Here is a 25913-nt window from a genome sequence, read left to right on the forward strand (position 1 = left end):
ACCTTATCCCCTCTCCCTTTTTGTAAGAGGTCACAAACTTATGACGGAATTAGCTCGTTACAACTCACAAGCAAGACTAGTTGTTATTACACTAAAAAACACTAGCAATTATACCATTTCTTTCTAGGATTCATACATACATGATACATCCTCAAATAACATAAGCTCCTCAACTACTACACCTTCTATGTCATGTCTCCTCAGTCCTCCCATTATCTTTGGTCCTACCTAGGCAACTTATGGTTAATGAGTTGGTCTCTCTTAACACGGTCATATCTGTTCTAATAAGTATGAAATGAAATAAATATTATACTCTATATAGATAGATGGATTAAGAGTTTGTCATTCCTTAATTAAAAGGATATCTCGGACTTAAACATAGTACTCGTCAGTTAAATGTAAATATGATACTTGAACACTTGATATATATTTTTCTCATTAATAGCCGAGTTTGACACTTAAACTGTTCAACATCTATCTGTGATATATTCAACACCAATTAAATCTTGGCCAACCCAAATTATTCCCAATCCCCAACTTCTACTATTTTTTGGTTCGACGATTGATAATTAATACCCCCTTCAATTCGCATAGTTTATTTTTCACCATCATTTTACCATTTATATATTACTCCGTATTTCTTTGAATGAAATAATTTTTTACGGAAAAGTTTATTTTTATAACATATATAACACATTAAACCGTGGTTATGTTAGCACTTGTACCTCAAACCTTAAAAATGGTTAAGATTCGCGATTTTTGCTAATCAATTATCTTATATGTATATCTTCAACTAGCTAATAAAGTCAGAAGGGATACCTACGATTTTACAATAACCTAGGTTTAAATTCCGTGAATTTCAAAACTATTTATAACTCCTGTCACACCAAAAATTAAAAATAAAATAAATTTGGGATTATTTTGATGGAGACTGATGAATAGCATTTTGGTCACTTTTTACCCCGCATTTATATCTTATTACGACTCAATTTTGCGTGCTTAATTGTCTAATTAGCTCATTTATTTACTAATTTATAATAATTAGTCGTTTTAATTATATGTAATAATTAGTCGGATTTCAATAACATTAGTATTAATATTATTTTATTGTTTATAATTTGTAGGCGAGGCGATATAATAAAGTGGAGATTCGAGTAAGAATAAAAGGGAACGGAAATCGAGGAGTGAGACGGGTCATGGAGCAAAGCATGTGAATCAAATGAAAACAAAAGAAATGGTCAAAGCTGACCATTTGACAAAGTCAACCCCAACATTTTGCTTCATCATCAACAACACGCAACAACTGACCATTCACAATCACCATTTCTTTTGTCCAAACCCAGTACACCAACTTCATCATTTCACTACATACAAAACCCATCAACCCGACATCACCATACTCCAAACCCGTCTTCACCTTCACCATCATTCACCAGTCATCATCGTCATTCATACTCCCAACTCCATCTGCGACATCTCAGCAGCAACGGCTTCAATCACCATGGCTGCCACCAGTCCAGAAGCTCGACATCACCACCGCCATTTTCGAATATCACCATTGTTGTCCCATGCGTCCTTCACCTTCAAACCCGTCACCAACATCGCCATTTCAGCTCACCATCATTCCACCATTAACCATTTACATCACCATTAATAACCACCTTCAACCTCCATCCCTTGATCACCATTCATCTCCCACGACCAAACCCACCATCTCCAATGCATAATCAGATTCGAACTCGGAATCGAAACCGAGCTTTTATGAAGCTTTGTGCTCCATGCCGGTGCCCCGGCAGTCGACATCCCCTACCGGCAGAACACACCCATTTTCCTCTTTTTTGTGATGGCCTCGCTACCGGTATAGGGACCGGCAGCCGTCTAGCCGGCAAAACGCACCACAATCAACAATCTCGCATCAACTTTGTCTTCTCTACCGGTGCCCCGGCGGTCGACTGACCGGCATAACGCGCACCCATCCTTTTTCTGCTCTTTCTTCAATGGCCTCGCTGCCGGTGTCAACCCCGGCCGCCGGTGGACCGGCAAGACACCCCCTTGCTGCGTTTTGAGTCCCGTTTTCCCCTTCCCCTTTTTCCTTTTTCTGGGATTTTCGATTGTTTTGTTTAGGGGTAATTTTGTGTCGATTAGTTTTGCTGCATTTAGTTAGTGCATTAGTTAGTGGATTATTACTATTAGACTAAGATTATTATTATTATTATTATTAGTAGTAATTAGTAATTAGTGGTAGCATTAATTAATAAATTAGTATAAAAAGACCACCCCACATTAGACATTATTTTACCAATTACTACCTTAGAAATTAGACTAGATTATTATTCTCTCTCAATATTGTAAAACCCTCATATTTCTTCTCTTATTTTCATTTAATAAAAAATTGTTATCTTTCTTTAATTATTAGTTTAATTCTTCTTTTGTTCATTCAAGTTCTTCCCTTTTCATTAGTTTACAATTAGTAATTTTGGGTTGTATTTGGAGAATTGAAGAATCCTTCCATATTTCAATCAAAGTTCCTTTCTTTGCTATTGAGTTGGTATAATTTCTCTTCCTAATTTCATTTGTTTACATTTGCTTTTCTTTCAAGTTTAATCTTAATTGTTTATGTTAGATTGTTGTTATTCTCTCTCTTGTTCATCTTTTCTTTGTTTTCCATTGTTGTTGCTCTCAAAGATGGAATCTTTGAGTTGCTTATGTTAAAGTTTGTGTCTTTTTGCATTAATCTCTTTCCATCTTAGATTAATTTGTCTTTCCTCATAATTTTGTTGATTAATTGCATGATTAGTAGTAGAATTTATTCTCCCACCATGTTCATGATTAAAGAATCCATCTTTATTGTCTCCTTTGTCTTTAGAAACATGATTAGTGAGTAGTCTTCTACTAGGACTTGGTTTGACCCGACATGAGTAATTTCACTAATTGATTCTCATAAAGAGCTAATTAATTGGGGAAATTGGTGAGGGTAGTTTAGAGGAATGACTTGACTTATGGACCGATTTTTGGGTAGTGTCGATTTATGACCCTTGTCCACCAACGAGAGTTGGTTAGGTTGTGATTTGGATACCCGGAATTCGACCCTATTGCTAACCTAGGTTGAGACCGAAAGGGAGAACCGGGTAGGGCACCTCTAAATTAGCGTTTGAAATCGACCTCCGAGAGGAGGAGTGGGATGACCCGGAAAACGATGAGTACTTAATGACCTTGACCAAGTTCTTGACCACCTTGGAAATATGCATGTTTTTGGGGTTGTTGGGTGTTGAGTTAGGGATTCCGACCTTCGAACCCGAGAGGGGGGTTGGTGGGTAGTGCTAGTGTCCTACTTCGAACCCGAGAGGGGGGTCTTAGGCGAATTAGAGTCATCTCCTCCTTGCCCGTCTACCCGAATAACTAGCCTAGGGAATCATGGTGTGGAATTACAAATTGTTGTGGGAGAACCGAGTTCTAGGCCCTTTAATCATTTGATTTACAACTTAATCTTTTCTTGCTCATTTTCACTTCTCTTGTTGAATTGCCATTTCTATTACTTGCTTTCTTACTTTAATTGTTTTAGTAGTTATTTATAATTTAGTTAATTAGTTTAATATCAACCAATTTCTTGATTCACGTAGCTAACTTATAATCTAAGACAAAACTAGTATTCAAACTTGATCTCCTTGTGGTTCGACCTCGACTACCCTACTACATTAGTTGAGTTATTTGTTTGATTTGGGGAGTGCGACAAACCCCACTATCAGAGACGGATGGCGGTGCATCAACTAAGAAAAAGGGAAGAAATAGTCATTGTGCGTGCCTGGTTAAACCACATCATTTCAAGTCAATGATGGTGTATTTGGTGCTCAAATACATAACTCCATTGACAACAATATTTCAAGTTTAAAAATGTCAACAACACATGATAATATTATAATAATGACTTCTGATAAAAAAGTAAATCATAGGATAAAAGATTTTAGCATGATATGAATAATTATAGCCATGCTTTATACGAGGTTATGTCAAATTGATCAAGCAACTTACAAGTTACAAGTATCAGTTAGTCTTGCTGAAGACGGGTCGAAACAAGTGACAGATAATGCCACTCATAAAACGGATAGGGGGAACAAGGTGGGGGCACCCCATGTGCTTCCCTCTCTCCTCTATTTGGGTCATTTGTGAGAGGAAATAGTATCCGTCACTCCAAAGTGACAGATACGTGCCGTCTTCAATGAGATTTTGTGTACAAGTATAGAGAACTAGAGAAGTACTATGTGGTTTTCCTTTTTTCTTTGACGGGATGTAAACAAATGATCGGGAAAGAAAAAGTATATATGAAAATATTACTGCTAAAATATATTTTTGAAGAGGTTTTTTGTTGAATTATGTTTGAATTCCTATTAGAATATATTAATACAGAATATATTAATATATGGATATTAATATATTCTAATAATTCCGTCAACATTAAAATTGGTCTTATAACTTACTTTGATAACCTATGAATCTATGATATATAGTGTTTGAAATATTAAAATGGACTTAATGACTCGTTTAAATAGAAATTAAAACAATCTGTTGAATAACCCGTTCTTTTGGGTTGAACGTAGCTGAACTGAATTTAATTGAGCTGAACTGAATTGTAATAGAGTTGAAATAAGCTAATTAAGCTGAACTGAACTGAAGTGAGTTGAATAAGAGCTTAAATTAAGCTGGAAAGAACAGGGCATGAATCTCATAGTTGCCACTTCGAATGATTATCACAATAATTATGATTAGGTTTTAGGCAGCTTTTCTTATAATATACTCTATCACCCTAACAGTTATGGCGGTTATGCATATTATAACTTCTCTAATCTGAATCCGAAATCCATTTGTCTATTTTCTTGTTTGTTCTTTACATTTTATTTATCTTTCTAGCATATGCTATAACACATACAATTAATGACTTGGATTCAAACTTGTCATAAACATCAAAACTACCTTTATTACTAACTTGAAATTCATTCATCCGACATATAAGGTCCAAAGTTCAAAGGTTGCCTTTAGATTCATGATTTTAATTAGGACCACTGTGCATGGAATCAAAAACATATACCTTAAAAATAGATAGATACTCAAGACACAAAAGTGGTGGGGGAAAGAAAGTGAGTAAAGGAGAGGTTAATTAGGGAAAACAAATAGTTAAGAGCAAGATTTAGTGAATAGATTTTTGTGCATTGTGATTTGTGAATATATGTGATAAGGTTTGTAGCTTTATCTACTCATAAAATCTATGTTGATAAATAAAGTTCACAAAACGACATTGGATATGACATTCTAATGCAAATGCCCCTCAAACACATGTCGAATACTAATAGGTCGTAATTCTGTTTAAGAGAACTCTTCGACTTATCGTTTAGGCATGAGAACTTTTCTTATAATCTCCTGTTTCTTGACATTTACTTTTGAGTCAAATATTAAGGTACGTAGAAATGAGTGTTTCGAAACATCATATTTTGTGTCATTTAGTTTTATCAGATTTAATACTTGACATTTGATATGACTTTTTAATATAAACGAACGCTACTACTGTTTTTTTGGATCAAACTAATCTGATCTGAATCGAATCAACTTATAGGATCTCGAATCAATCAATCAAATCAATCAACTTATAGGATCTCGAATCAATCAATCAACTTATAGGATCTCGAATCAATCAATCAACTTATAGAATCTGAATCAATCAACTTATAGGATTCGAATCGAACTTATAGGGATCTCAATCAATCAATCAATCGAACTTATAGGATCGAAGTGAACTTAAATTAAGTGAGGTATAAGATCTCGAATCGAATCGAATCGAACTTATAGGATCTCGAATCAACTTATAAGATTTTAATCAATCAACTTATAGGATCTCAATTGAATCAATCAACTTATAGGATGTGAAGTGAACTTAAATTAAGTGACTTTAAGTCCAAAAGAACAGGGCCAAACACATGTCGAATACTAATAGGTCGTAATTCTGTTTAAGAGAACTCTTCGACTTATCGCTTAGCTTGGATTATGCTTATGAGAACTTTTCTTATAATCTCCTGTTTTTTGACATTTACTTTTGAGTCAAATATTAAGGTACGTAAAAATGAGTGTTTCGAAACATCATATTTTGTGTCATTTAGTTTTATCAGATTTAATACTTGACATTTGATATGACTTTCTAAAATAAACAACGCTCCTAACACATATTGAATACTAATGGGTCGTAATTCTGTTTAAGAGAATATTTCGACTTATCGCTTGCTTGTTTCTTGACATTTGCTTTTGAATCAAATATTATTAACGTACGGAAAAATTAGTGTTTTGAAACATTATATTTCGTGTTATATATAATTTTATCTGATTGAATACTTGACAATGGATATGACTTTCTAATACAAACGCTCCTAACACATGTAGAATACTATGGAGTAATAGGTTATAATTATGCTTAAGATAACTTTTTTCTAATCGCTTGTTTCTTGACATTTGCTTTTGAATCAAATATTAAAGTACGTAAACATGAGTGCTTTGAAACATCATATTCCGTGTTATATAGTTTTATCAGATTGAATACTTGGCATTAGATATGACTTTCTAATACAAACGCTCCTAACCCATTTAGAATACTAATAGGTTGTAATTATGCTTAAGATAACTTTCTTCTAATCGCCTGTTTCTTGACATTTACTTTTGAATCAAATTATTAAGGTATGTAAAAATGAGTGCCATGTTATATCGTTTTTTTCATATTGAATACTCGGACATTGGATAGGACATTCTAATATAAATGCCTCCAACACGTGTCGAATACTAATAGGTCGTAATAATGCTCCAGAGAACTTTTCTTCTAATCTTCTAAACTGTTATTTCTTGACATTAGCTTTTGAATCAAATATTAAGATATGTAAAATAACTGCTTTGAAACTTCATATTTCATAAACATCATATTTCATGTTATACCATCTATTCAACTAGTATTAACTCTTTCAACACTCGAATACATACTCTCTAAACGACTAAACCTAAAGACGCGATTTTTCTCTTTGGTAAAGAACAATGTCTTAAAATACAAGAATCGAGGTTTCATATTTTCGATCCCAACATTCCATATTCACTCCATTTCATTCTATTCCGATTTCTTATAATTGTATCCAACATTCCAACTAATATACGAATCTAATTGTATACTTCGTACTTTTTTAATCAAAGTCATGTTAGATGTAACATCTTCCAGGAGTTCCGTAGTACCTCATACTTCCTCCATTCAACTCCACTCTACCACTTTCTTTTTTCACGTTTGCCAACGCGTGTTTTACGCGTTAAATATCGTTAGCTACGTATTTGCAAAAATAATAAAAGTTAGATATTTTTAATGTACTCGTAAAGACGAATCAAACAAGATCCCACATGAATATATTTTCACTTACGTATCGAGAGAAAATCGAAATTGAATACACGATTGTGAATAGTGTACAATAGTGAAATAGGTAGAGTGGAGTTGAATGGAGGAAGTATACACTTGTATTATTGGTTTCACAAATTCTCATTTGTGACGCACAATATCCATCACAAGTTTGTAACGGGTTAAATAAAATCCACTTAGCCATTTGGGTAGATAAAGATAAGTCATTTGTGATTTTCTAGGCACTCTTACTTTTGTATTATTTCCCCATGTGGATAATATTTAACCCGTCACAAACTTGTAACGGACTTTTTGTATTGGTTTTCTCTAGAACACATCTTCATTGAGTGGTCACTGGTCACTGCATTAGAGTGTACTGTATTCAGTGGGACACTCACTACAGCTATCACCAATCTCCCTTACCCTCTTCCTATCAATTTTAAGAGTGAAGGTAACTAGGCAAGTTCTCAATTCAGACGGGTTTTTTCAATCTGAAATTAAGGCGGAAAAAATGATATTATTTTGTAATAAAAAATGTTATTTAATGACAAAATGTTACAGCTAAAGCTACAACTAAAACGGTTGACATTTTATTAGAAAATTATTCTGGTAACTTTTTATGCAAAAATGGTCACATTTTATCGTAAATTGTACAGTAACATTTTCTACATTTTAATTTCAGACGAAAAATGTCTGTCTAAGGCGAATCCATTTTTGAAATAATGGTCAAAAATAAAATATTTGTCGTTTTGGGTTGATTTTGAAAATATTTGTCAAAAATAAAATATTTGTCGTTTTGGGTTGATTTTGAAAATATTTGTCAAAATGGTGTCCAAGTAGGTTCGGGATTTCTGGACCTAAAACACGCCACTACCAATGGCGTGTTTATAATGAGTACGGAAAGAAACTTCATTAAAAAATGGACTAAAACAAACACGCCATTGGGAATGACGGGTTTCGGAGAGGAAACACGCCACCCCTAATGGCGTGTCTTATGTAATTTTTTTTTTTTTTTAAAGTTCAGTCAGTTGAGGAAAAAAATTGTTGTAAAAACACGTCACTACTAATGACGTGTTTCCTTCACAAAACACGCCATTAGTAGTGGCTTGTTTCAGGTCTAGAAATCCCGAGCCTACGTGGACACCATTTTGACAAATATTTTCAAAACCGACCCAAAACGACAAATATTTTATTTTTGACCATTATTTCAAAAATGGACTCGTCTAAGGGAGACTTGCTGAAAAATGAAAAAATTCACTTGAAAAAATCTCCTTAAATATTAAATTTCGGTATCAGTCTTGAAATGAGCTCGGATGTCGGTCTAGAAATTGAATCGGGTTTTATCTTGATTTTCTCATTGCATAAATGTAACCTATATCACTTTAAAATCTCAGTTTACGTCTGATCGCCTAAACTACTTCTATAACATTTCGATCTCAAATTACTTCAAAACGCGATTGTGGTAACCTTCAAAACTGAGACATATAGTGACAACTAAATTTTCGATACCGTGCATGGAATGCAACTACGACAGTCAAAGGGGGGGAGGAACTATCCCTCTAAGACAAGGACATATTACACGTTCAGACACACAGTATGCTCCAATTTGCACCTCAAATTGTTTTAGGTCGACAAATAGCAAAAGTGTCTGGACATAATTGCATTAACATACATTTGATTGAGAGTGTTTCTTTGTTAAAGGATATGACCTTAGTGTGTACTGAACTACTGATCAAAGTAAGGTTTTTAAGGACAATTTCCAGCACAAGTGATTTGAATCTTATGGGTCAGTCAGTAATCAAGTTATCAAATCACCCGAGAAGTCGGGCCGGGCACATGTAACTTGTATGTAACCTTAAAAATTTGTAGGTACCATATCGCATCATCACTAGAATATATCCAACTGAGGTTTCAATGAATCAATGTTTCATATCAGAGTAGTCATGTACTCCAACTATGCGTTCCCGAACATTCGTAACGGAAAAAAAAGTGCGATTACTTCAAACACGGTGGCCATAACGTTACTCGAAAATATACTGTGCTACTCATTTTTATGTTGGATTTAGACGTACGTAGGCCCTGTTCTTTTGGATTGAAACCATCTGAACTAAACTGAACTAAACTTAATTGAGCTGAACTGAACTGAATTGAATCGAGCTGAGCTGAAGTAAAAGTTAATTTGTGAAGAGAAAAGCTGAACTGAACAGAATGAAACTAAACTGAACTGAAATGGGCTGAAATTAAATCCAAAAGAACAGGGCCGTAGGCCTGTAAATGATCTGAACCAGCTCGTCGAGCCCTCAGAATCGGCTTGGTCAATGCTCGACTCGTGTTCGGTCAAACCGAGCCCGAACATCAATGTTTTACGCTCGACAGGATTGGAGCATAGCCCGAGCTCAAGTTCAAGATTTTGAGCCGAGCTCGTAGAAAGTGGGGATTAATCGAATTGGATCGAGACGGGTTCAAGTGATTGTAAAAAGGGACAAACAGTTTGGACAATGTCTACTTCAGAAATTAAAGGAAGTAGCTTTTACAGGTATGGACTAGTTCTAAAAACAGGTTGATATAGTTTTATAGAGTACATGAATGATAACAATAATTGTAGAAACCGCGTCGAAAATTAAGCAAAACTGCTAGATTTGGTTACTATCTCTAAATGTAGGTGCCTTCATTTTCTGAATAATCAGGAATAAGTCATTGTCTTTCCACCAAACTACCCCATAATGTCTATTCCAACTAGTTAAAGCTGATTCTCTCCTTTAAGTCATATCTTGCGAGAACGCGAGTGCAAGTCTACTAGTACAACATTATCCCCTGCAATATCAGAGAAAAAAAACATTGATTAGGAGCGGTTTTGAATGTTATCGCAACCACCGATTCCAAAGCAAGACCGAAGGCCATTGTCGAGTAAAACAATGTAGAAGCTTGCTTAGAACTTCTGTAACTATTATTGAACTGTGCTACATATAACCTTTTTATTCTTCCATATCGTCTATAACCTTCTCGATCCTTTCACAAACTAATAAATTGACCGAAAGTATAAATAATAAATAATAATCTTTTATCTATTGAAGAATGCAAAATATACACTAATAATCCCTCCGTCTCAATCATTTGTTTACCTTTTATATTTATTGTGAGGGGTATTTTAATCAAAGGTAAACAAATGACTGGGACGGAGGGAGTAAGTATTAATCAGTTAACAGAACAGTCTCGCAAGGACTCTGCCCTGCAGAAGACTTATCATGCTCTACTTTCCCCAATTGAATAACTAGTCTCCGCTTATTTGAGGGATAAACATGTCAACCACAGCCAACCACAGACTACTTCTCCGACCGCCGGTTTAACAGTCAAAAGAACTGGGGAAAGAAAGAAACAAGAGTATCCACCGACCACCCCCTAACACCCAAAATTGTTGTCCCACAAGTTCCAATGTTCCATGTTAAGTGAACAGAAAGGCTCTCAACAGTCTTAGAATGCGCAAAGCTGCAAATTTAGGAAACTTGGCATCAGACTGGACTCAGTCCTCAGAGGGTACACACATACCGTGTTTATTAAAGGACTAGAAGCATAAATCTTTAACTTCCAACTAAATTAACTACTTAGTATACTCCGTATTAGACAAACGTTTGAATATGATGTATATAACAAACATCTAGAAACTTTTTACAATCCATAATTTCACGAGAAAGTGACAATCTCTCCCATTTCTTCGAGATTTTCCTACGTAGTTGGGATTAGAGATCCTATTTCCACGATTTCACAATGCAGATTTCACAAACTTCAAAGTTGATGAAAAAACAATAAAGCTTTCAAGTTCCAAAACTGTTTGGGGTTATCTAATGTGAATTATCGTCACAAACCGTCAAATTTGAGCTAAAACAATGGAAAATAAGAGAAAAAATGAGAGATATTAGAACAGGCAAAAATGCAGCTATAACACTATGAATTTACTTTAGCAGCTTTTTTTTTTTTTGCTCCACTCAATTCAGAAATATTTTCCATATTTTCCAAATTTGATGCCAACAAGAAATAGAAAGAAGGAGAGCAGAAACACCAATACTTGTGTATTGAGCGTTTTCTTCTGCCTCAAGGACGAATACAAATTGTATTACTCATTGGCCAATTAGGCAAACATCAGTATTTCTACGGATATTCCTTAATCCTGGAACAAAACAAGAATTCGGAAAGTATTTCTGAATCGGAGTCAGCATTTTTGTTTCGTTCCTACCCTCACTACAGCACTAGTATTATTCTCTCCAAAGCCTTCTGCTTTGTCTGTTTCCTTGTCGAGAGATTATCCATCATGAACTATTGAATTTATAACTGCATTCTCTAATGCTACTTCCTGATATTTTGCCGTGGCCTGATGCATACTTACACAACATCTATGTTATCCCAATACTAAGATTTAGCAATCTATACTGCATCTTAATACCATTCTTCAAACCCTTTGCACAATTTGCCATGAGGATCCACTAATCCACCCTAATCTGGTGTCTTTTCCTACTCCTCTCTTCGCTTCTAGGTTACTTTGACACTTCACTTAGTCACTGTGTTCCGTGTCCAACACAACTTGGGGCCGATAAGACAAATATCCTCAAATTACACAGTCCATGGTGTCAAATAAGAGCAAGAAGATAAAGAAATAAGTTAAAACGAATAATTTTTTTGGTGAATGGAGCATCACTAGTTTAATATTTTCTCACATGTGTCGTGTGCTCGTGTCCATATCTATAAAGCCATATGCTTAGGAATTAATTTCAGTTCAATTTAGCTCCGGTCAGGTCCCATAAGGTCAGTTCGGGTCAGTTCAGAGATTTCAGTCCAAAACAATGAAGCCTAATTGCTGAAGTCATTTATTTGGCCGTGTTCACTCACATGTCGCTAAAAATCCGAGCAAAAGACGAGTCTGAGCAACGTAGCTTCACCTTATTTCCTTCATAGGAATAAGAAATCTCCAAATCCCATTTCCTGATACACACATAATCTTAATTCTTATGACCTCATCGATTCCACTATCGCGCGAAGAACACTAAAATCTCACAGCTAAAATCAGTGACGGATCTTGACATAAAAATAAGGCGATCATTGATCATTTCTTCAATGAAATGTCTATAGACTTAGATGATCAGCAGGACCGGTCTCCCTCCCGACATAACTAAGGTCCTCCGCTTTCTAAAATGCTAGCAAGTACCAAGTCGAAATCAATTCAATTCAGGACAAACAATGTAATCACTAATGCAATAATAATAATAATAATAATCAATCAATCAACAAAAGTAGCAAAAATAATACCTCTAATGGCGAAATTGACATGATATAACCTGCAATTCCGAGATGATTTAAATGCTAGCAATTACCAAATCGAAATCAATTCAATTCAAAACAAGCTATGTAATCACTAATGCAATAATAATAATAATCAATCAATCAATCAACAAAAGTAGCAAAAATAATACCTCTAATGGCGAAATTGACATGATATAACCTGCAATTCAGCGAAATATACCGGCAATTTGAAATCGTAAGCTGCGAAATCTCCGACATCAAAACCTTAGGAATTCAAGCTCAACCCTAGCGCCATTAATGGCGACACGAGAGAAATTGAAGTGACTGCATTTGACTTTTTCACGAAACCCTAGAAATGTTGATGATTGATCGAAGACGGAATTTGATTGCGTATTTAGGGTTTACATTAGGGTTTAAGTGTTTAACCACCGTAGTGGTGGTGGTTACGACGGTGGTTGGGGGCGTCTGACCCGACACGAAGAATCTGTTACGAATCATCTGAAAGCGGACTCGATTGAACCTCAAAATTTGGTGAACTGAAATCAAACCGACCCGACCCGGATTTATAAAATTTTAATTGGATATACTCTCGTGTACCCCTTATTTTTTTCGTTTTTTAAGGTTTATCCCTCGTTTTTTTCACAAAAACTTTGACTGACAATAATTTTCTGTTACGAGTTCAGAAAACGGTAATTTTTTTTTTCAAACCAATTATCTCGTCAAGGCCTTGAATTTAAAAATAAATTCACCGGTTTTGAACTCGTAGCCGGTAGTTATGGTTGGTCAAAGCTTTTTTAACGAATAAACTTTGACCGACCATAATTCTCGACTACGAGTTGAGATGTCGGTGAATTCTTTTTCAAGCTGAAGACCTCTTAAAGACGGACAATTTGAAAAAAAAAAAAAAGTATCGTATTCTAAACTTGTAAATAAGAGTTATTGATGGTCAAAAGTTTTTTTGCAAGAAAATAGATTACATCTTAGAAAATGAAAAGTTGAGGGGTAGACGAGAGAATATCTATAATTTTACATTAGACGTAAATAATAATGGTCGACATAAGGGTGAAGCCGAGCCTGATATTCACCTCTCAAAGCTAGATATGCTAAATGGGTCAGGTTTGGATCTGCTCAGTTTTGGTGCGGGTCATTTCGAGTTTGTCGACTACGGGTCGGGTCGGGTCATTTCGAGTTTGGGTTACTTTCGGGTCAGTTATTATCAAGTTATTTATGTATAATAATCAGTATGCAACAATAACATTCGGGTCGGGTTATATTTGGTCAGGTCAATTTAGGTTCTTGTTTAGTTCGGCTGTTGAATTTAGGTGTCGGGTCGAATTTGGGTCCAGTCATTCGAGTCGATTTTTTTTGCCATGTCTAGTCAAAGCCCCAAACCTAATAGGACCCCACCCGATATAATTTTAACCGAGTAACCTAATTGCTACCTCTATCACGTGAGTGTGTTTGTCACCAACACACTATCTAGTTACGAACTTACGGTTCCCTAAGTGTTGTTTTAGTTCGATATTTGGTTCGTCCACTTTTCAAGTTTGAATTATTTGACATGGTTCGTATTTCGTGAAATTTAGTAGTTTCTCCATTTCAATCAATTCTATACATATATTTTATTAAAATATTTCTGACGTATATTTCTAAAACAGAATTCATTAGAATAGAATAAGTAGCAAATGCTGAATAAATAAGTTTCGGTTTTATGTAGTGTCTTTGGCAAAGAAATACTTTACCAAAAAGAATATACTCGTTCAAGCATGTGAATAAAGTTATGTATAGAATGTAGAATCGAACCACCGACTTTATAGTTGGAGTAAGAGAGCCTTTATCACTTGAGCTATCACTTGTATCACTTGTTCTTTAGTTTTAGGGGAACTTGTGAGTTATGACATTACACTTGATTTAGACCAAGTAGTCTCAAATTGTCATAAGTAATGTTTACCTTATTTTACAGTCAAAGACCCGGTCGGAGCCATTTTGGACGGAAACCGAAATACTTCGGACTGATTTGCTAAAATTTTAGACCGGGTTGGAATGTTCCGATCTAGACTCGACCGAAGCGGTTGGACCACAATTCGTCATTACTCGCGTACTTATGTTAACTTTATAAAGGTCCCGAATAATGTTATTAAACCTATAAAGATGAATACATATGTATTGTACCATTGAAGTCTCATAAATTAAAAATTAAGCATTCTTAAACAACATTTACCAATAATCTTACTTAAAACTAAATTAAGGAAAAAATTGACATTAATTTCGGTCTTTAAAGACCGATTGAAGTCCAAACCGATTCCAATCGAAAGATTCGGGGATCCACACAAATCATTGGTTCATCCAAAGTTCCAAACAAACTCCTAAGAGGAACATATAACACTAAAATTTTCACATTCTTGAAAATATGTCCAATGTACTTATCCAAGGTTGACCCTCAACAAAAATCAAGAACATCATTGAACATGTTTGACTAAATTTGAACATAAGTTCTCATTTGTGACCAGTATCTCCGTGGTAAGCTTATAACATGTTAAAACTATTTAAGTGATTAGATAAGACAAAAATAGATTGTTTAGAAAATAACATTTTATATTGTCTTATCTACCTACATAGATAGTATTTAATCCGTCACAAGCTTATGACGGATATACCCGTCACGCGTAAGACTTTCTAAAATCTGGATTCATAATAGATACATATCTACCATTAATGCTTAATGCTCATACATGTGTAAGCCATAAGCATTTAAGAAGTACATTCCCTAAACGTATGACTTACATTGAAATCAAAGTGGATGTTACAATTAATACCCATCATATTTGTCTATTTGACCTACATACAATAGTTATTGTGTATGACAATTTTATAGTGTGACAGAGAAAAACGGTTATTTTATGATTAATAAAACGAGAATTAGCTAGAGTTAGCTTAAGAGTAAGAACTCTCTTATCCCAACCATGAAATTGGAAATTCGATTCTCACCCGCGAAACATAGTACACTCATTTGAACCCAAAATAATAATAATAATTAATAATGATCAATTTATGTTAAAAATGATGGTCACTTTATTATAATAACAAACGGTGATTTCTAACGTAAAATAATCACCATTTATCGTAAAATAATCACCATTTTCTAACGTAAAATAATCGTTGCACCTTACGACGGTTGTATAGACGTATAAGACTCTTTAAATGAGCAAGCAAATTATTTCATCTTAAGAAAACTAATTAATAAGACACATACATATAAGTATAACATATTCGAAGTGGGAACAAATGTGTAAAGGTGAAATGTATCATACTTCGTATTAGATAATGGTTGGTGATTAATCAAATTATTTACTCTATTTACAAAGACATTAATTACATTTATTTACTAGAGGTACTATAAAAGGGAGAAGGTTTTGAAGAAATTTCATAACTCATAACTAAGCAAAATTATTAAATTAATCTCATTAGAAAAACCTCATTTTCTTAGAAGCAAAACAATGGCAAGATTTGCAACAATTTCCATCTTTTGTCTAATAGTTCTCTCTCTTTTTATCTCTTCAAATGTAAGTACTCCACTTTTTTGCAAAATTTAAAATTGTTTCATTAATTTGATGAAATTGCAATATTTTGAACTATTATAGTGAGTTATTATCATGTTTCATATTTTTTAAATTATATATATCTTAATAGTTATATACTTATATAGATACTAATAATTGTTTTTGTCTCTAGGCTGGTGGAGAGGGATCCGTCACTTTAGAAGGTATATATACGTATTCGAATTTTAATCATTGTTGGTACATGATCAAAAGCTCAAATCAAATACATTAATTCATTTCATAGACTACGTTTGATTTGTGAATTAAGACCCCCAATTTATCCGATTATTTTTATGCATTAAATTGGGTTATGTAGCATTCCCGACTTGTCTGTTAATTGTTAATCATTAAAGAGAAAATTGAGTTATAAGAGAAAAGAAAATGACGGATAAATTGAGGGTATTATAATTTCAATAATTAGCTAATGAGTAAATTAACAACTTACTATGTATCATATAATTTACAGAATGTCCAACAGAATGCGAAAGGAGGTGTGCATTAGCTTCGGCACATGAACCATGCTTGAACTTTTGCAACTCATGTTGTAAAAAATGTTTATGCGTGCCCTCAGGAACCGCCGGTAATAAGGAAGAATGTCCGTGTTATAATGATTGGAAGACAAAGAAAGGAACCCCAAAATGTCCTTAGATTAACAATCACTTTTGTGTGATTGTGTAGGTCTAAGTAATGGAACGTCTAAGAATCATTATTTGTGGGTTTAGTTTCAATTATTCGTATGCTTAAAATATGTATTGGGTATTCGCATTAATAAAAAATATTACAAGAGTTGTATTCTTTCTAGATTATTTTATGAATCATAAAGAAACTATATCTAATGCGTGCAATATACAATTTTATTTTATTTTTAGGCTTGTAACAAAATTAATTATTGGAAAGACAAAAATGGTTCTTTGGTTGTTAAAAAATATAGGAAATTCATTTTTAGAAATTACCAAAATGGTAGAGTGTTTTGCAGAAAGAATCACATGAACTACGACTTTTTATGACAAATCAAAATTTTAAAAACATTATGTAGATATAAAAAATTAAAAATAACACTTCATAACACTCCAGGCCAATTCGAGTTTGGGTCTAGTTCGGCTCTTGAGTTCATGTGTGGGGTCGAACTAGGGTTCAGTCGTTCGAGTCGGTTAGTTTTGCCAGGTCTAATTAAAGCTCTAAATTGAATTGAACCCCACTTGATGTAATGCTAACCGAGTAACCTAGTTGCTACCTCTATCGTGAGAGTGTGTTTGTCAATGCTTATTATATCAAGACGAATTAAACAAGAGTAGTCATGTATATATTTTTATTTTGAAGGGATTTTTTTTTTGAAGGGAGAGTAGTCATGTATATATTGTGTTATTGGAAATTATTTTAAGGATTCTTTTCCTTTATCATAAAAAGTAAATGACAACAATTGATCTGTCTTGATCTGTCCAAAATAGAAAGAGGAGGGAATCAATTATTAAATGCAAAATGAAACAAATTGAGTAAGAATGATCATATTGCTTATCAAATTCATTTTATTCTTAAAATAAAAAGTAAAATAATTAACTGAAATCCTCCAAATTAAAAAAGGGCAGTAAATGACCAGTATAGAGGGAATTATGTAATGAAAATGAGGTGTGGAAATAAAATGAATTGATAGGGTAGTAATTTAATTGGTAGATACATTTGGACCAACTAAGAAATTTTAAAATATAAATATACAAGTTGACTTATATTTGGACCAACTAGAAATTTATCGAGTAGAATGAAAGTTGAAGTGGTGTTCGGTCAACTGGAAGGTTATATAAGTATATAACATGCCCTATTGTTACATTGCCATCAAAGTATTAAATGTTAATATCGATTTCGCTTTCGGACTTCATAATTTCATTCGGATGCATCAACTTAGTATATCAGTTATACGACATAGTCAAGGAAGAAAAGACACGAACTTGGATAATAAGGATGAAAAGGTTTTTTTTTTTTTTTTTTTTTTTTTTTTTTTTTTATCACGATAAAGAAAGTGTTTTACATAGAGCACCTAGGACTCGATAGGTCCGATGCCAATCCTACATTATTGATACAAGAACTTAAATTTAAACTAGCAATAGGTCTTCCTTAAGACCATTAGTATCCGTCTTAATTATAAGACGGGTTGGATTGATACTGAATTGCTAATATGGGCTGGGAAATGGGTCTGTGGTGGGGTTGGTAGTATTTAATACGTGAATAGTGTAATGTCTAGAAAAATCTTGCCTCGTTTCTCCCTCCCAGCTGTTAACCTCGTTTCTCCCCCTCCATTATTTTCATTTCTTCCTTTTTCAATTTCTCTCATCATTCTCACTCTCCATCATCACTGTTCATGCAAAATAAATAATTAGTACCAAAAAAATGGGGAAGAAGAAAATGGCAACAAGAACCACTCCGAAAAAGGCGATATCTACGACGGTGGAAGATGTTCCTGCGAGGCCAAGAGCCACCACCGGCAGGAGGAAGGTTGTTATTGAAGAAGAACCTGAAGAAGAGATGGAAATTGGTAAGTGTTTGAGAAATGTGGCCAATAATTTGGATTATTGTTACAATATTTTGTGGTTTTAGTTTGTTTTATTTCTGGGGTCATTATTTCTAGCGATTTAAACATGCATTTGGATCAAATGTTGTAGATCTGATTGAATATTTGGTGAATATTAAGTTTTGTTTAAGGGTCATTATTTGTAGCGATTTAAACATGCATTTGGATCACATGTTGTAGATCTGATTGAATATTTGGTGAATATTTAGTTTTGTTAGTTTTGGTTTTGTGTTGTAGAACAAGATGCAGTGAAGAACAAGGAAAAAGTCGGTGTCCTTTAGTTGTACACTTTCTGTTGCATTATGTCACCATGTCTTATTATTTAAACACATTAGTTGAAGTCCTGATGATTTGTACATAGATAATATATGTAATTTATGGTTAAGATGTTCACATGTTTTTGAACTATGTTACCATTACTCCCTGTTTGAAATCCTCATAAAATGCATGACTTCCATATGTTTACATTTGGGTTTAATTTGTTACCAGTTATCAAATACCGTATTGAATTGGCAACATGTATAAAAAATGGTGAAATCAGACAACATAGAACTGAGATCTTAATGAAATGCACGGCAATAATGTTTACTGAGGTGTTAATTATGTAACCACTGAACACGGTTCTGGTATAATTGATAATGTGGTCACAAGAAGTAGAATTTGTACCACATTTAACTTTTTATTAGTTAATGTAATGTTTGGTTGAAATGTTTTCTCTGTGGTGAAATATGTTACCAATTCTCATTTATTAGATGGATGTTGTAAGATGGGTACAATTTGTTGAAATAATATAACAATGTGGGATTTTGTTGTTTTGAAAAATGTATCCACTTTTCATACAATATGTCAACATCCGTCCATAATTGAATTGATTTTGCTATTTTGGACACAAATTAAGGGAAAAAGACTACATATACCTTAAGTGCGCACATGTTGATTTATTTGTACTAGATGTTACCATTCCTCCGTCATTTAATTGGTAATGATATTGTGGTCACAAGTAACAGATTTTGCAGTACATATAACTACCACTTAGTTAATGTAATATGTGCTTGAAATATTTTCTCTGTGATCCATTATGTTACCATTCCTCCTTTATTCAGTTGATATTTACAGATGGCTACAATTTGTTCAAATATTGAAACATTCTGAAAATATGTTGTTACTGTAAAATGTGTCCACTTTTCATACAATATGTAACCTTTCGTCATAATTGAATTGATTTTGTTAATGTGGTGACTAATTATGCAAAAAACAGTACATACACCTAAAGTGCTCACATGTTGATTTATTTGTACAGGATGTAACCATTTGTCCTTTCTTTAATTCAGATTGTTAGATGGTGACATTTTGTTGAAATAATTTAACATAATGGAAAGAACATGTTGTTGTAAAATGTTTCCATTTTGGTTGAATATGTAACCATTGCTCCATAATTGAAGTGATTTTGGTAATTTGGTGACATTTTATGGAAAATACCCTACATATACCTAAAGTGCTCACATGTTGATTTATTTGTACAAGATGTAACCATTTGTCCTTTATTTAATTCAGATTGTTAGATGGTGTCATTTTGTTGAAATAATTAAACATAATGGAAAGAACATATTGTTGTAAAATGTTTTCATTTTCGTGGAGTATGTAACCATTGCTCCATAATTGAAGTGATTTTGGTAATATGGTGACATTTTATGGAAAAGACCCTACATATACCTAAAGTGCTTAGATGTTGATTTATTTATACAAGATGTAACCATTTGTCCTTTATTTAATTCAGATTGTTAGATGGTGTCATTTTGTTGAAATAATTAAACATAATGGAAAGAACATGTTGTTGTAAAATGTTTTCATTTTCGTGGAGTATGTAACCATTGCTCCATAATTGAAGCGATTTTGGTAATATGGTGACATTTTATGGAAAAGACCCTACATATACCTAAAGTGCTCACGTGTTGATTTATTTGTCCAAGATGTTACCATTCCTCCATAGTTGAATTATTATTGATAATGTGGTCACAATTAACAGAAACTGTAATATTGTAATATGTATAGTACCCATCTAGTATCTGTGCCCATTGTTGATGAAAATGTCGCCTTTTTTATGTGACGATTGAGAAACTGTATGTTCAATGTTTACAGGTAAACCTATCGAACCAAAACCACTCCAAAGTGTGAAGCCAAGGTTTGAAGTTAGGGAGGGATCAAAGAGAGTGAAAGGGAAAATGATTGTCCGCTTGAACAGGCCAGTGGAAGAACAAATGGAGGGGGAAAATGTTGATGTGAACAGAGTAGTTTGTGATGGCATTTGATTGTAGGTAGTTGTTGTTATCAGTAAAAAACAAGGCTCTCATATTTTGAAACATGTTTAGTATGTTGTTATTGACATGAATGAAGCTTCATTTTGTTGTCATGTCATTGAAGACGTCTGTAACATACACTAGTTGGTTGTTGTTAACTTCTGAATATATTAAGTATGGTTTGCTTGTTGTTCAGCTGGCAATGTAGATAATGTTGCCACATAAACTTGCAGTGTTTCCAAAATTCCTTTGATATTTTATTTGTCTTTCTGGTGACAATTAGTCTAAATGTGATGACATTTGGTTTCAATCCAAATATGTCGCCATAAAAGATACAAAATGTTGCCTTACAATTAGCTAAAAAACTTTCATGGAAAAAAAACGTGTCAAGAACTACTACTTTGGTTACATATATTAAAAAATTGAGTACATGAATGGATGTTTCATGTTTGTTTAATATGTGACCACTAAGAACTTATATGAGGCTATTTTGAAGTTGTGAGATGATAATGTTCACAAAGAGGCATATAATGTTGCCAATTATGTAGTAAGTTGTATAAAGGATAATATGGTTACAAATTGTTCAAATGACACAACATAAAACAAAATATCATGTTGGTATAATATGTGACCATTAACAACTTATTTGGGACAAATTTGAATTTGAGAAATGATAATGTTGACACAAAAGCATATAATGTTGCCATTTATGTAATAAGTTAGATAAAATGATAATATGGTTACAAATAATTGAAATGACACAACATAAAAAAAATTATTCTGTTGGTGTAATATGTGTCCATTAAGAACTTATATGAGACTATTTGTCAAGTTGTGAATTTGTCAAGATTCATGCAAGTTATATTGGACTGATAAACACCAAGTACACATAATGGACTGATAAACACCAAGTACATGTTTTCAGATTATTTGCACTGAGTTATGTGAAAGATGTCACCACATTATATTATAATGTTACCAACTTCACATATGTGATCACATGAATATTAGATGGTCAGAATAGTTCAGAGATTTTTACAAAATGTGATCACATGAATATTAGATGGTCACAATAGTTCAGACATTTGCACAAGATGTAACCACATTATAAGATAATGTGGTGACATCTTCTCCAAAACGCTGTAGACCCAAAATATTACACAAAATGTCCAAAATAAGGTCAGGCAAGTTCAGGCGACTTATAAAAGTCGTGGAACTGGAGTGTACAACTCCGCATTCGAAGCCACATTGTCACTTCCCTTTTTCGACCGCTTCTTTTTGCTCACACTGCTTGGTTTACGCTTACTCCTTCCCTTGGTAACTGATCGTACGAGGTCTTAACATTTTTCTTCCCCTTCCCATTTATGTCGGCACTTGCCTCTGCCTTCTTCCCATTTCCATGGCGACCTTCACACGAGCAAACAAAGTATCTCTCACGTTCAGGAGCTCCAGGAGTATCAGCCCTACGAAGACCACTTTTCCTAATGTTAAATCCAATAGCTTGAGAATGCTTTTTGTATAACTCGTATAAATCCTCCCACTTATCAGCCACATCGCCTACTAAAGATCCTGCGCTATCAATCTCTGGGTACATAAAAAAGTGGTAACATAATTAGTCAAAATGTATACAATCAGTATTAAACTATTACACAAACAAATTAAACATAAGTTCTGACATATGTTTCAGAAAATGAATTAAATGCAACAATTAAATGCAAAAAAGAATATACCTATCCAATCATTAGATCCATAAAAAAAGTGATAACATAATTAGTCAAAATGTATACAGTCAGTATTGAACTATTACACCAAAAAAATTAACCATAAGTGCTGACATATGTTTCAGAAAACGAATTAAATGCAAAAAAGAATATTACTATTGGATAAAATGGTAACATAATTAAACAAGTTCCATAATAAACAGTATTGCTTCAAAAATTTCCCCAGACATGTGAGCAAGAAATGGTGACATATGTTTCAAAACATGGAAAAACAATTAAATCATAGAATAATATCGTCATCACATTAAATATTATCATTAGAACATCATAGAATAATATCGTCATCACATTAAATGCAATGATTAGCTGCACACAAAAAGTGTGAATAAAAAAAATATCAAAATATTAGTTGCACACAAAAAAAACATAAGTGGCAACATTGTTTATGAATTCCTCATTAAACCAATGTCATTGTATGATTAACTGTACACAAAAAACTCATAAGTGGCAACAAGTTTGGAAAAAATCTAATTAATTGTTTTAGAAGTACTTATAAAACACACGTAATTCTAGCTCATTCAAAAACTACTTTCATCGTCAGTATTGAGCTATATCACGTAACATATTAAACATAATTGGTGACATATATCTCAGAGAACGAATTAAATGGAACAATTAAATGCAGAAGAGAATTAATGTCCAATCATGAGATCATCATAGTACAATAACTAATTTCATTTAATGCAATGATTGGATGAAATGGTAACATAATTATACAAGATCCATAAAAAACAGCATTGCTTAAAATATTCACCAAACATGTGAACTAGAAATGGTGACATATGTTTCAAAAAAATAAAATCATAAAATAATTTCGTCATTACATTAAATATTATAATCGAAACATCATACAATGATCAAATCATCATCACATTAAATGCAATGATTAGCTTCAAAAAAAAATGTGAATCAAATAAAAATATCAAAAGATTTGTTGCACACAAGATAAACATAAGTGACAACATTGTTTTTGAATTTCTCATAAAACCAACGTCATTGTATGATTAACTGTACACAAAAAAATCATAAGTGGCGACAAGTTTGGAAAAAGTCTAATAAATTGTTTTAGAACTACTAATAAACCATATAAAAACTACATGGATATTAACCATATGAAACACACGAAAATTAAGGTCATTCAAACTACTTTCATCATCTTCATAAACCATATAAAAACTACATGCATATTAACCATATGAAAACCAATTGAAAATTACATGCACATTAACCATATGAAAACAGTCTAACTCACCATCATTGCTAACCACAATAGAGTCCCCTAGAACGACATCGTCATTGCCAACCACAATAGAGTCCCCTAGAACGACATCGTCACTGATAACCACACTAGCGTCCCTTATAACGACATCGTTAACTTCATCCTCAACGGTGACAATAGTCATGCCTACATTATTGGCTTCCATGTGTGACTTTTTTTTTACTCCATAAATAAATGTTATGGAGTACGAAATAAGAAGTACAACGTTGTTACGAAGACCGTCACATTTTGTTTGATGATAAATTAAATAGAATGAGTGATTGAGAATTATAATTGTTGTTGAAAATTGATTTTTTGATCTATGTGATGAAATGTGATGAAAATGGAGAATGGTTGAAGAGGAAGCAGTCAAAGAGGAGATGGTGTAGGTTTAGGTTAGAATAGAAAGAGAAAAGGAACAATGGTACTATTGTTATTATTATATTAGACACCTCAAATCAGCAAATCTTACACAAATCACCTTTTGGACGGCTCATTAATGAATTGTCCCACAAATTGCATTTTCGGACGGGTTGTTTAATGGAATATGGGTGGGTTTGACCCGTCTTATTATTTCAGACGGATCGGCCGGTCTGAAATAAGAATTAGTGTTAAACTAGGGGTGGGGGAAAATAAAGCACGAGGTTTCTTCAAAGAGTTGTTGGAGTAGCACATTGAGGATGTCGTTTCTTTCCTTTTCTCCAGTAATTGACATTTAGGAAAGTACCTGCAACAAGACACACTCACGTCACGTGAACGTGGAAATTTACCTGGGTAGATATAAACATTGCGTCTTGGAGATTCTTTTCTTCGGCTTTGAATTTTTGTTAATTGTCTTCTAGCCTGAAACACTTTATCAACCTTCGACTTCGATGATGTGAAGATGAAACCAGGGTTGCCGAATTCGCTACACCCCCTAGCGAATCGCGAATCGATACGATCGTATCAATTCGCAATTCGTTAGCGAATCAGTTCGGCCAAATTCGTTATGAATTCGCCCAGAAAGAGCGAACTGAAATAGTTTGCCAAAACAAAAAAAAAAAATGAAGAAAAAACTAAAGTAAATGAAAGATACTTACACTTTGTACTCATTTTGATATGAAGTTAGTAGATTTAGCTTTGATTTCATCTTAATTTCTGCATGAAGCATGGGATTTTTTAGGTTTAATTGTGTAAATGATTCAAAGGAAAATTGAGAAGAAATGAATTCTTTTTTACTGTTTATTAAATAGTTTGATTTGTGAAGAAGATGAAGATGAAGTTGGTAGATTTAGCTTTAATTTCATCTTTATTTGTTTGATTTGTGAAGAAGATGAAGATGAGTTGAATGGTTTTTTTTTCTTTTTTTCTGATTACTGATAAATGAAGGGTTTTCTTGGGTTTGATTAGATCATAGAGATAGACATAAAGTAGCAAGTAGACTTCTGGATCTTTCTTGAGAAGAAACAATTTTTTAACTTGTAATTTGTGCTTTCTCTAGGTAATTAATATGGCTCTTGAGTTTTCCTATAGATCTAAATTTCGTGAAGTGTGTTCATTAATTTAAGTATTTTTCTGAAATTATTTTTTATTTTACTCGTCTTGTATATTAAGTGAATCGATACGTATTAGCGAATTATTTATTTTTAATACGCTCACCGTATCGGATACGCTAAATAGAGCGAATCGCGAACTCGTATTACGAATTCGTATCGAGCGTATTACGTATTCGGCAA

The 25913-nt window shown here is 33.5% G+C and overlaps 2 protein-coding genes and 2 long non-coding RNA genes across 4 annotated transcripts; 2 read left to right on the plus strand and 2 right to left on the minus strand.

Moving 5' to 3' along the window:
- Positions 1-9898: 9898 nt before the first annotated feature.
- On the minus strand, positions 9899-13269 carry LOC141646697 (uncharacterized). Its single transcript, XR_012545595.1, has 3 exons — positions 12871-13269; positions 12707-12735; positions 9899-10222 (listed from the first exon to the last, which is right to left on the minus strand). It is a non-coding gene; the product is annotated as an uncharacterized LOC141646697 (long non-coding RNA).
- Positions 13270-16153: 2884 nt separating this feature from the next.
- On the plus strand, positions 16154-17078 carry LOC141645805 (uncharacterized). The gene is made up of 3 exons (XR_012545172.1): positions 16154-16263; positions 16433-16463; positions 16766-17078. It is a non-coding gene; the product is annotated as an uncharacterized LOC141645805 (long non-coding RNA).
- A 1414-nt stretch (positions 17079-18492) lies between these two features.
- On the plus strand, positions 18493-21354 carry LOC141645806 (uncharacterized). The gene is made up of 2 exons (XM_074453998.1): positions 18493-18826; positions 21002-21354. Exons 1-2 carry the CDS (start codon positions 18682-18684, stop codon positions 21169-21171), a joined length of 315 nt encoding a protein of 104 aa, XP_074310099.1. The 5' UTR covers positions 18493-18681; the 3' UTR covers positions 21172-21354.
- A 745-nt stretch (positions 21355-22099) lies between these two features.
- On the minus strand, positions 22100-24578 carry LOC141645807 (uncharacterized). Its single transcript, XM_074453999.1, has 2 exons — positions 24193-24578; positions 22100-22743 (listed from the first exon to the last, which is right to left on the minus strand). Exons 1-2 carry the CDS (start codon positions 24362-24364, stop codon positions 22442-22444), a joined length of 474 nt encoding a protein of 157 aa, XP_074310100.1. The 5' UTR covers positions 24365-24578; the 3' UTR covers positions 22100-22441.
- Between the last annotated feature and the right edge of the window lie 1335 nt (positions 24579-25913).

The sequence above is a fragment of the Silene latifolia genome, chromosome 3 (genome assembly GCF_048544455.1).
Source record: "Silene latifolia isolate original U9 population chromosome 3, ASM4854445v1, whole genome shotgun sequence".
NCBI lineage: Eukaryota > Viridiplantae > Streptophyta > Magnoliopsida > Caryophyllales > Caryophyllaceae > Silene > Silene latifolia.